The 12,617-nt window shown below is 36.5% G+C and overlaps 1 protein-coding gene across 5 annotated transcripts in view; it reads right to left on the bottom strand.

Moving 5' to 3' along the window:
• Window positions 1-1,102: 1,102 nt before the first annotated feature.
• Window positions 1,103-12,617, bottom strand: part of NRIP1 (nuclear receptor interacting protein 1) — a 96,425-nt gene continuing 84,910 nt past the window's right edge. For all 5 annotated transcript variants that reach the window (XM_045584075.1, XM_045584076.1, XM_036444361.2 and 2 more), the window contains one exon: window positions 1,103-5,418. In XM_045584075.1, the coding sequence (XP_045440031.1) occupies window positions 1,622-5,074 (3,453 nt within the window). In that variant the 5' untranslated portion in view covers window positions 5,075-5,418 and the 3' untranslated portion in view covers window positions 1,103-1,621. The remainder of the gene's footprint in view (window positions 5,419-12,617) is intronic.

Below are 12,617 nucleotides of genomic sequence, written 5' to 3' on the forward strand. Positions count from 1 at the left end.
TGTGTAGAATTCTACTGTCATGTACAATATATGTGCCCTTTGAACTTTTCTGTTTAGTTGATCTGAGTTTAGGGCCTTTCTTGGTTTGAAATAAATGTTTCCATCTTTGTCAATACTGTACTTAAAACAATTAATATAACAGATGTTAAGGATGTATTCAAGAGAAGTTTCTAAACCATCCTAGAATCACCTGAGTTTGGTAAGTGGCCCTATTATTCCATCCCTAAGGCTAATTAAGTAGATGTTACTCATTAGAACACATAAATCACAGATTTTCCTGAGATGTTCAGCCAGATAGGAAAGTTGTCCCCTCCACCCATTTTTTTTTTTTGGTCATAAAAAGTGTTCTGAACCTGATTTCCAAAGATATAACAGTAATATATGAACTACAATATTGCAAATATTTCATTGATGTGTGACTATTGGGGAAAATACAGGCATCAAATAGTTTTGTTTTTTGTACAGTCCTGTGTTCTGAGAAAGGTTATTAGCAACGGTTCTCAAACTTCAATGTATAGAAGAAACACCAAGGTGTTCAGATGCAGACAGAAGACTCCCAGGTACACTTAGCAGAGATTCTTGTTCTGTAGATTTGAGGCGCTACCTAGGAATATGCATTTTAAAACAAGTACTCCAGATATGGTTTTAATGCAAGTGGTCTGAGTGCAGTTTAAGAAATCCTGGTCATAAACTCACAGGTACCATAGTAATGGTAAGAAGTAACTTTTACTAGACATGGTGAAATCTACCCAAAAAGAAGCCATTTTGTTCTGCTAAAAACAACTTCTTAAATATTCAGCTATTCAGAAAACCACCTGAAGACAAATGTTAACTTTCCTAATTATGTAAAAGGAGGAATAGTAATACAGTAGTTAAAATATAAAAATGGAAATCTGCCCATTTTTTAAGGATCTATCAAACTTTCATCAATTGTAATCAATTTTTACTAATTAGTACAAGGTTTAAAGAAATATATATTGCAAAGGACTGGGATGGGGGACACACACTGGAAACCACAAAACCCCTTCCAAGAGTTAAAAATAAATGTTTGTGGTTTTTTTTTTTTTTTAGCAAAAGTGAAAAATGTAAGCACATTTTTTTCTAATTTATTTTTGAATTGGATAATGAAAAGTGAATCAGCATTAGGTTTTTAATTCAATAATTATCCTTTAAAGAGTTATTTAACAATTTGGTTTTTAATTCAATAATTATCCTTTAAAGAGTTATTTAACGATTTGGACTTTAAAAAATGTTATGTAAGCTGACTTCTGAAATAAAAATAGAGTACCCTCATAAAGACAGCAAAATGCATTTATCCACCATGGATGGAAATTTACATTTTAACTTATGCCTATTATCTGTGATCATAAAGATTTCATTCATAGGCTACTCACAGTTATCTGATGCATACAGAAGTGTTAAACAACCAATAGTTCAGTAGTTTCCTCATGAACTCTAATGTAAAGCAAAAAGCAGTGTGCATATTTAAACATTACCGATACTCTTCAAAATGAAGTTTCAATTATACCATGCTTTTCTCAAATCATGCTCTTATTTATACAGATCTCAAGTTCAATTAATTAGGTTTAAAAAGATCCAAAGCTGAATAGCAGGTTAAATTTTATTCTGTTTCTTTTTTTATTGTTAGCACATTTCCCATAAGTCCATAAACTTCGCCATTTGCATTATGTGGGTAAGAAGCATTGTTTCCCATATGGCTATTATAAGGGCTTCTTAAATTGAAGAAAGAAGCTTTAGTTTCTGCAGCAGGAAGTAACTCTTCTTTGACTGTAACCTGTGAGACATTTTCAGCAGTTGAAGGCTCCTTCCAAATGTCCTTGTCCTGTGTTTCTCGACTGGTAACAGAATTGCCTCCTTTCTGGAGCATGTAATACAGTATTGGGTTAGTTTTGGTCAGTCTCGGAGAGTCTTTTTCATACTCATTCTTATCCACGTCTGCGATAACCCACTTAATGGGTCCCTTGTCACTGGTCATGGAACACCCAGATTCTGGTCTAGACCCCACACAGCCCAAGTGGTCAGGAAAAGGAGGACTCATGGGAGTTTTTACTACTCCTGGGTATGGAAATGTCCTGTTATCCATGGGACTGTTGGGCTGAGAAGAACTGTACATCAGTCCATTTAAAGAAGAAATGCTGAATTCAGGTTTGCTATTGGTCACATTATTTTTGTGTCCTCTCTTTTTACTGTCAACGACAGAGTTACTCCTGTGCTGGGACAAATCTCTCATGCAGTTTTCTGAGAGAAGCAGCTGTTTCAGAACATTGAAGCTTTTGCTCTCTCTCGCCCAACTCCTATGTTCACTTTCACTGGCTGAACCATGACTGGCAGGATATTTAAATTCAAGATCATTTCTGCTAAATTTCAGCTCTTGCTGGTTAATCAGGGGCCCATACAGCACCTCTGGGGCTCCGTGACTGTTGGCAGCATCGAGGATGCTATTTTTCATCTTTTTAAATGGATTTTCTAATGGCTCAGTATGAAGTTTCCTTTTTTTAGGGACCATGCAAAGATTCTTTGATTCCAGAAGTGTCAGTTCACTATGTCTGTGACTGTTGTCCAGATCATCTGGCAGGTAACTCTCTTGATTTTGTCTCAACAGTCGACTTAACAGACCATTCTTTGAGAAAGAAAAATCCTGAGGTGAAAGGGGCTCCGATTTCAAGTCCTCGGAAGCTGGTAAGGCAGTTGCACTTCTCTGTATGGGGGGAGCCATACCTAAGAATGGGGCACTCTCAGCATCATGGCTCAAGTGCACATCTGTATTGTGAATATGTAAGTCATCGCAAGGCTCAGATTTTATTTTTACCATCAATATTTGTTCACTTAAAGCTCTATCTGTATGTTCCTGAGTACTTTCCTCTCTCAAAGGAATTTTCTCTTTCTTTTCACTCTTCCCTTTGTTGGGGTTTCCCAGGAGCAACTGGAGAACAGTGCGCCTTTCAAGCAGATTTTCTATTTCAGAACCAGAAAGTCTTGGTTCAGAATCCGTTGCCTGACTATTGAAGGCTTTACTTTCTTCAACTGCATTTGTTTTATTTGAGAGCAGAGGGCTACTTAGTCTATCGATCATAGCTATGGGTTTATCTGTATTTACACTCAGCTGTTTACTGGGTCTCTGCTCCTCCCCTGAAGTGGAAGACTGCATTCCGCACTGCGCTAAATTTTGTAACAGTTTACTGGCACTGAAAGTCGCAGAGTTCTGTGTACCTTCATTCTGGACTGGTTTCTCTCCTTGCGACTCTTTGCTCTTTGTAAGATCCATCAAGTGGTTAGATGTGGTGTTTATTGGTTTTTCAGACTGAGTGCTGCAGGCGTATGGAGGGGAGTTCCATTTGATAACCAGAGAGTGCTGGGAGAGATTGATGGGAGACTCTGCTTTGGTAGATGCAAGTAATGGAGGAGTGCTCACAGGAGTAGTCCTATGTGTGGTGGGGCTTTCTATTACGGAAGTCCTCGCATACATCCGTTTATTGAATTTTGTTACATCACTCTGCACTTCCTGAGGGCTGTTGTTTCTTTCCTCATTTTCTTCATTCTTATGGCCGAGTAGCAATTGAAGAAGTGTCACTTTCTGGTGTGAATTTAGCTTAGAATTCTTTGAGGTATCTTGATCTTCTTTAACATCTATGTTGGGGACTTTTGGATCCCAAGTGTTCAGCAAGGATTGTGTTAAGTTATCCAGAGAAATAGGTTGGTCAGGTTCTTGTTTTTCAACTCTGTGTTTGCAAGACAAGTCTATGGGAACACAGTTGGAATAAGAACTTTCATCACCACTGCTATCATCTGTAAAACTAGGGTTGTTATCTGAGTATTCATCAATAGTTGTAGGTGTACTACTATCCTCAAAAATGCTTCCTCTCTCACTATGGTTGTGTCCATTCATAGGTGCAGTTATGGTCTGGCTTTTAAGAAGATGTAAAAGCAAACTATTATTTGCAGCTTGTTTTATGTTGTTTCTTTCCTGTGAGTTCTTATAGCCTGCATTTTTGAGGGAAGAAGGAATAATACCCATCGGACTTTGAAATGTCGTACTTTTGCTAGTCATTAGTTTGCTCGATGATGTTCTTGCTTGACCATTAAGATGGCTTGACATTCCTTTTGAGAGATGGAAACTGCTGACATCCTTCTGGCCATTTTCTTGTAATCTGGCCATAGCAGCAAGCCTTTCACTTGCCACTTGATTTGCATTTTGTGTTTTTAAAGCATGTTCCCGAGAATACTGCTGTAAATGAGCTTCACTTGAAAGGAGTAATGCTAACTGACTACAAGCAACACTAGGTTTGGGTGAAGTGGCAGGACTAGCCCTTTTTTCCACCATGCTTGCAACAGCCTGCAATCTCGCAGCACATGACAAGGGTTCACTCATGACCTTTGTTCCACTTTGTCCAATGCGATGAGGTGATTCTACAAACCTGTCTCGGATGAGATTTTTAGTTACGTCAGGAAGATTGGTATCAGGCTTTTGATCCTTAGCTTTACTCTTTTTCAACAAAGTTTTTAAGTGACTTGATGCAACACCATAGCACCTTAAATCTTTCTCTTCTTTTAAAGAATCATGACTGAGGGCATATCCTTGCTCCTTGAGGCTCTGCCTAATTTGTTGTGACAGAGCAACAGTCTGCAGCCTAGAGCTGAACGACTGAAGCAAAGAGGCCAGTAATGTGCTATCCTGTTTGCCTTTAGGCACACTGTCAACCACGCCAGCCAGCAAAGCTTCCTTCTTTACATTTAAATTTACGATGGAATCAGACAGCCTCTTCCGCTTTGCTGCATTCCAGTCCTCAGAAGACTGCAACAGTCTGGCTTTTTTGAGATGCAGCATTCCAGATCCCTGATATGTATGTGTATTGAGAACTGGACCATTACTCTGACAGGTAGGAAATGCATGACCAGAAATGTTAAAGTTCTGATCTTCATTATGCCCAGCAGACTTTTTGTCAATGGCAGTACTTGATCCGTCTGCTGCCTGATGCATTAGTAATCCTTCTAGATAAGTTAAAACAACAGAATCCTGGTGCACATCAGAGACAAGCTCTTCTCCATGAGTCATGTTCAATAGAAGTGTCACGAGGGCTAGGTTTCTGTTCACTTTAAAGAATGGTTTTCCGTGGGTGAGTGAGATATAGCTTTAATAAGTGAGTGTCAGTTTATCACCTTCCATAGCAATTAGACAGTGATGTACTGTTACATACTGAACAGGATTTCTTCTGGCAATGACAAGATAAGAGGCAAGCAAACTCCGATGCAGTTTGACACAGAGCTGATCAACTCTTAAGCAAGAAAAAGCAGAATTCCTTAATACATAGGTCTGCAGCAGCAAGCAGATATAATCCTTAGTGAATATCTTGAGTCTCCTTTTTCATCTTTTGTTCATTAAATGCAAATATCAGTGTTCTAAAAAATATAAACACAGAAAATAGTTAAGGAGGTGCAGAATTAGAATTATACTATGGTATCTATAAGCAAAAAAAAAAAATACTTGTACTTTACATAAATACTATAATATACATAAATATGCATTATAGTCACTTCTTTATGTTATTGCCATTCCTATTATATTAGAAATCTCTGTTGGAAATGCTATGAATTAAATATCATTAAAATGATCAAATCAATTAAATATTTTTATATTATTTAACTATTTTCCAAAGCCCACCAAGTTTTTGAATTTTCATAGGCACACTTCTGCCAAGTAATGTGAATGCTTAGTCTACTTTATAGCAATATAGCTCTATAAGGGAGCTGGAATTAGTTCCTTATATTACAGACAGATTAGAAAAAACAGGCAGAAGTGCATGAGGGACAGAGATGCACATGGCATGGCCCCATTTGATGAGTTTAATGTGGGTGAGGCCTACAGAACAGATCCACTTCTGGCATCCTCTTCCAAACACCAGATATTCCATTAACTAATTTTTAGAATTTCTGTTTTCAAAGAAATGAAAGCCCTAACAAGGATAAGATTATTTTGTAGGCCTGTGCAAAGTATTGACAGTCTTATTCATATTCATAAACATTTAGATATTAATAACAAGCTTATTTAATCCCTAATTTTTACCATAACTTTAAAAACAGCAGAGAATGGTACTTTATGTGCTCATTCATATCAATCAATGTTATAATCTATCAATGTCAATTTTTATTTTCGATTTAAAATTTTTTTTTTCCATCACCATTTATCCCATCGACTTTTAAAATGTGTTCTATTAAAAATTTTAATATGAGGTCCACTCCTATCAGATGCAGAAGACATGTTACTGGTAAATGTGTAACCTTATTTTTGTAAGACATTCCTAATATAAAATAGTCATCTTCTCACCCATGCTATTTCTTTTTTGTGAATTTGTATCAGTAAGTATAACTAAATTAAAATAAAATCTTTGATTTGAAAAATCTTTTAAAATATTTAAAAATGAAAAACAATTAAAAAAATGTGTTAGGATACTTGCACCAATTTTTAGTTTAGAAAATATGGTTGCTATAGTACATATAGATATAACTGTGTGCATACACTAAGCTAAGCACATCAACATGTAAAAAAGTGGAAAAGAAATTTAGAATAGATAAGAAAAGAAGATGAGTAATTGCTTCCAGAAAAGTCTATCTAAATCAAGGTGATTATTTGTCATTAATCTCTTTAAGAAGAAATTCTATAAACAGCACCAATCCATACAGCAGAGAGAAGAAAAATAACTTCTCATAGAAACCTGTTTTTTAATAAGAAAATGTGTAAATCAAAGATTGCATTTCCTGACAGACTGCTTCAGGTGCCACTCAGTAGCCACACCTACCACCATTCCAGCAGATAATGAAATGCCTAAGAAAGTAGGAATTCTGAGACTACTTAAGGTCTAAATTCACTCAGACCCTACAATTTAAAACCTTTAGGAAACAGAGTGAGCCAAATTTCTTTAGATAACTTCTTTTTCTATCCCTTAAACAACTAAAGTGGGAGAAATCCTTCTTACATCTTATTTAAATCTTAACTTTTCATTTCTATGGTATAAACTTTGAGAAATTCAGGAAAAAAAGAAAAAGAGGTATAATACTTGGATACAATACAGCTCATTGAGACATATGGATATTATAGTATTATGAATGTAAAATATTACTAATGCCTAATACATATATTTCTTAATGCTAAAATTGCTTAATTTCAAGTTAGAATTGACTGGACTCATTTTCTTTTAGTAAAAACACAACTACACTACTTTTAACCACCAAAATAACACTTCACTTGCTTGGTTTTATAAGTATACTGCTTCAGAATGTAACCAAGTGTTTAACACTATTGTGTATATTCAGTGAAAAATATTTAACTGTTAACACACATTTAAGGATTTGGCTTCTTCTATACCCAATCTATATGCATGCTCCTATTAACTATAGCATTAATTATAGTTAAGATATGGAAATGACCCAAATGCCTATCAACAGGTGAACATATTAAAAATATATTATATCAATATATACACTAGAGGCCTGGTGCATGGAATTTGTGCACATCTGGGACCACTCAGGGGATGTCTGACTGCCGGTTTAGGCCCAATCCCTGCAGGAGTTGGACATCCCTCTCACAATCTTGGACTGCTGGCTCCTAACCACTCGCTTGCCTGCCTGCCTGCCTGTGCCTAACTGCTTCTGCCTGCCAGCCTGATTACCCCTTAAATACTCCCCTGCCAGCCTAATTGACATCTGGGACGATGTAGGGGCCGCCATCATGGGATGACATGGGGGCGGCTATCTAGGTGATCCTCCCATCAGTGGTGGGGTCTAATGCTAGAAGATATAGCTTTCCACCAGCTGGATTTCATTATACTTTAAGGATGGCCAAAAAGAACCTTACAACAGAACTATTTTGCATTTCATGTGCCATTAGCTGAAATTGTTTATGTGTTGTTTGCAAACATATATCAAGATAGATGATGGCTCTTTGATGATTTTTGCATTCTTCCTGGGGCTCTGCCCTCAGTTTCCCAATATGATTTTCATGTCTGTATATTTAAGTTTTTCTGTTTTTGAATGTGCCTACCCTTCGCTGTTGCTCTGGCAGCCTAAGGGTCCTCTTCGCTGCCCTTTCAAAGAGAGATTGAAAGCTCACCTAATTTGCAAGGCTCCACAATTTCACAAAATCCCCATCTAGCCTCTCTATATTTCTCAGCAAAGGGATGCCATCCCGTTAATGCTGAGGTTGCCTTTTTGGCTAACTTGGAAGGTCTCCTGGGGCTGTGTGCCATGGAGGAAGAATTCCACACCTTGGCTGTAGTATTAGCAGAGCCCTTTGGAGACAAATGAGTGGTTAGGAGTCAGCGGTCCTGGATTGTGAGGGGGATCCCAAATTGGAAAGGGTGCATGCCAGGCTGAGTGGGCCTCCTCTCCCTGGCCCATGCACTAATTTCATGCACTGAGCCTCTAGTTGTTATTATAGTAAAGAATATGTTTTTATTGATTTTAAAGAGAGGAAGGTAGAGGGGCAGAGAGAAAAACATTAATGAGAAATACTGATCAGCTGCCTCCTAAACGATCAAACCCGAAACCCTGGCATGTGCCCAAACCAGCAACCTCCTGGTACATGGGATGATGCCCAGCCAACTTTGCCACACCAGTCAGGGCTAAGGCAGAATTATTTTTAAAATGATAAAATAAAATTAAACCATAAAATAATTCCAAAGAATCTTGACTATACACTTGACAGATTTTGGGAAATCTATCAAGTGTAAAGTTTCAACATAAATAAAGATGAAATTATGTTGTAGTTGGAACTTTTTTTTTTTTTTAGAGCTTTAATAAAAGACAGTTATAAATAAATTTACATCTGAACAGTTCCCAAGTGTTATAGTGATTCCTTTGCAATTTATTTTGCACTTCCTAGGTAAAGGTTTATTCAGCAAAGGTAAAGTTTGCTGAATTTTTAAATACTTTTAAAATGGTAAAGTCCAAGTAATAAGATTTTACTTTGGTAAATGAAGGATACATATAATAGGATTCTTATATGTTAGACTACTTTTAATTGAGAGATAAATAATGAGAAATGTCTTCCTCCAGCTATTTTTAAGGAAAGGATTCAGTATCTTATTCATAAACAAATTCTCCATTAAAACACTTTCTATGAAGTGACTTTGTATGCTATTTAACCCTTTGCACTCCGCTGTCCCCTCTCAGGGGACATCAGAATTCTAGCATATCACGCGGATGTCCCCTCTCAGGGGGGACATTGCAGTTTATTAGTGATTACGTGGAATTGAGTTAATTCAACGCACGTGTCTGCCGCAAAGTAGCGTCGAGTAGCTGGTAGCCAATGTCCAGAATGGTTCGGAGTGCAAAGGGTTAAATTATGTCTAATGAATACCTCATGTTTTGTGATTGTTTCCATGAAATCTACTCCAACATCTTCTCCATTACCAAATAATACTTTATGTGAGTAGTGAATTTCAAGGTACTTCTGCAGTGTTGCTTTAATGATTATTTGGAATCTTTAATGATTATTTTGATCATTCAAAATAAGAAGTAATTGAAAGGCTACTTAATTGTGGTATTCAAGAATAATTCCTACTGTACAATATTATCTATTGATAAATTCCACTATGGCCCAGCTGGGTGTGGCTCAGCAGTTGAGCATAGACCCAGGAACCAAGAGGTCACCAATTTGATTTCTGATCAGGGATTATGCCCAGGTTGTGGGCTCAATCCCCAATGTGGGGTGTGCAGGAAGCAGCCGATCAATGATTCTCTCTCATCATTGATGTTTCTATCTCTCTCTCTCCATCTCCCTTCTTCTCTGAAATCAATAAAAATATATTAAAATAAATTTCACTATGGATTATTTAGTGGGCATTTTTTATACAAAGGGGGAAAATTAAGATGTGTTATTAAGGATTAGAAGAATCATATCTATATATCTGTATCTATCTATCTATCTATCTATCTCTATCATCTATCTATATAAAAGCCTAAATGACCGTTACAATCATTTAACCGAACAACCAGTCGATCAGTCACTATGATGACGCACTGCTCAATGCAGGAGTTGTCCTCTGGTGGTCAGTGTGCTCCCACAGCTAACCTCCTGTGGCTAGCCCTGATTGGCCCGGATTGCTGGCCAGGTCGAGGAACCCCACCTGTGCACGAATTCATGCACCAGGCCTCTAGATTTATAGTATAAGATCCTAATTATTGATCTTTTTATTTAAACAATACAAATCAAGAGAAATAATTAGGAGAATTCTTGGTGTTCTCTATGGTAAGACTTTGAAAATAAGTTTTAAAGTTGAATAGGAAACAAACAAACAAACAAACAAAAAAAAAAAAACAAGAACAATTTATCAAGAAGATATAACACTAATCATTTTTTATCCAAACAGATTAAGATTAGCTTTCCAAGCCAAAGACCATAGAGTTAAATTACATAAATCCAATACTCAATTCCCTAGAGTGAGGAAGGAAAACATTTCAGATAAGGGTTCTGGAAAAGTTAAAACTATAGAGAATTCTCTTTATAAATTAAAAGTTAGTTTTTTTTGGAAAAACTAAGAAAAAGAATAAAAGTAACAACTGTCATTTCACAGCAGAGAATAATAAGGATACAGCAAACAAGTAGCCTGAAATTTCATTTGTAAGAGAATATTAATATTTCTATTCTTGAAGAAAAAATATTTCTATTCAAAATATTTTATGCCCTTTGATATAATTTAAATTATAATATAATAACTTACTTTGTAGTATTATCTTTATCAAAAGAGAAATGTATATATGGTTGTACAATTTGACAGGTGTGAAGAAAGTAAATTTATCTAAAAAGTTGTTCAAGTAAAGGTCTCAACAGGCTGTATGAGCTTCTTGCCCTCTCCTACTAGTTCTCATTTTAGATGTGAATAGTCTTCAGGGATTAAGACAGCTGTCCAGATTGCTCTCCTGAGAGACTTACATATTTTTGCCCAAGGCCAAATTTGGTCCTAATTTCGAGGTCTATCAGCTTTAACTTGCATTTAGCTGCTTCCATAGGAGTAAAATACCATCACTCACATTTCCTACTAAAAGAAACTCACTAGGACACACTAGTGGTTGATTGTCTCAAGTGCTTAACTCAAGCACATGTGTATCTGAGGATCTCTTCAACTCTAAAATTTTATTCCAAGTAATTTACCTAAATGTAGTTGATAAAAATGACATGCATTTTAACCAAAAAGATATGTTGTCAAAAAGTTGTAGAAATAGCTGTGACCAATATACTTCATAACCTTTTTATCGTTTCCTTCAGAGAACAATTTTGAAATAGCCATACTCTTTACCCATCCAATTCCCCAAAGTTATTTATCTTTACTACTTTCTTTAATGGAATAATCAAATTTCAAACAGATGTTCATTTATAAGCTAAACTAGAGGCCTGGTGCATGAAAATTCATGCACTGGAGGGGGGGTGTGTGTCCCTCAGCCCTGCCTGCCTCCTTTCACAGTCCGGGAGCCCTCAGGGGTGGGAGGTGACCTGGATATCAAGGGAAGGCAAAGCCCCATCACGCCTCTGCTGCTGCCACTGCCGGCAGCCCAAGCCTTGGGTGGCCCTGGGGGGCTGAGTGGACTGGGTGCCACCATCTTTGAGGGCATGGCAGTCAATCAGCATATTCCCTCTTTATTAGATAGAATATGACCTTATATTCAAACTGAATCTTTTCCTTATTACACAATGGTTGTGAAATAAAGTGCAATTAGGATCCCTAATGATAGAACTTCATAAAAGAGGTAGAATATTGTTTCAACAACAGAAACAAGTATCCCTATCTATAATTGACATAGTAAATTGATAAGAGCTTCTTTATTCTAATTATCATCAGAGGCTTTGCTACATGAATTATATTCAATAAAATCCACTTCTATTTAATTCTACCTCTAAGATTAAAAAATAATTTTAAATCAAAATTAAGGTGAAGAAGTTAGAGATTGCAAGTTTAAAAAGCTCACAGAAACAAAGGAGCTAGAGAAAAAGCCTAATTGCCAAAAAATTTATATTCTAAAAATGCAGCACCTTCTTGGATGTTGTGTTGTACTATCTTAAAAACACAGGAAATTAAAAATCATTCAATAAAATTCTATTTACAATTTGAAAAAATCCAGGAAGAGAATTACTATATGATGAAGAATACATGCAACATTTATTTATCATTTATATTAATGTCTGTTCACTCTTACGGTTCTCACAGAAACAAGTTTCTCTGAATAAACATAAAATAATTATAACAAATTATTATTGTTTTTTTTTTGTTAATCCTCACCTGAGGATATTTTTCCATTGACTTCTAGGGAGAGTAGAAGAGAGAGGGAAAGACAGAGAGAAAAACATCAATGTGAGAGAAACATATCGATTGGTTGCTTCCTGCACAAAAGCAAACCAGGGACCCAGCCAGGGAGGAGCCTGCAACCAAGGTACCTGTCCTTGACCAGAACTGAACCTGGGACTCTTTGGTCTGCAGGTTGATGCTCTATCCACTGGGCCAAACTGGCTAGGGCTTAACAAATTATTTTGGTAGCACATAAGTGTGAAAGAGTTTATGGTAAATAAAAAAGAAAGAGAACCGAAACCGATTTGGCTCAGTGGATAG

Source organism: Pipistrellus kuhlii, unplaced genomic scaffold (assembly GCF_014108245.1).
Source record: "Pipistrellus kuhlii isolate mPipKuh1 unplaced genomic scaffold, mPipKuh1.p scaffold_m20_p_2, whole genome shotgun sequence".
NCBI classification, from domain to species: Eukaryota; Metazoa; Chordata; class Mammalia; order Chiroptera; family Vespertilionidae; genus Pipistrellus; species Pipistrellus kuhlii.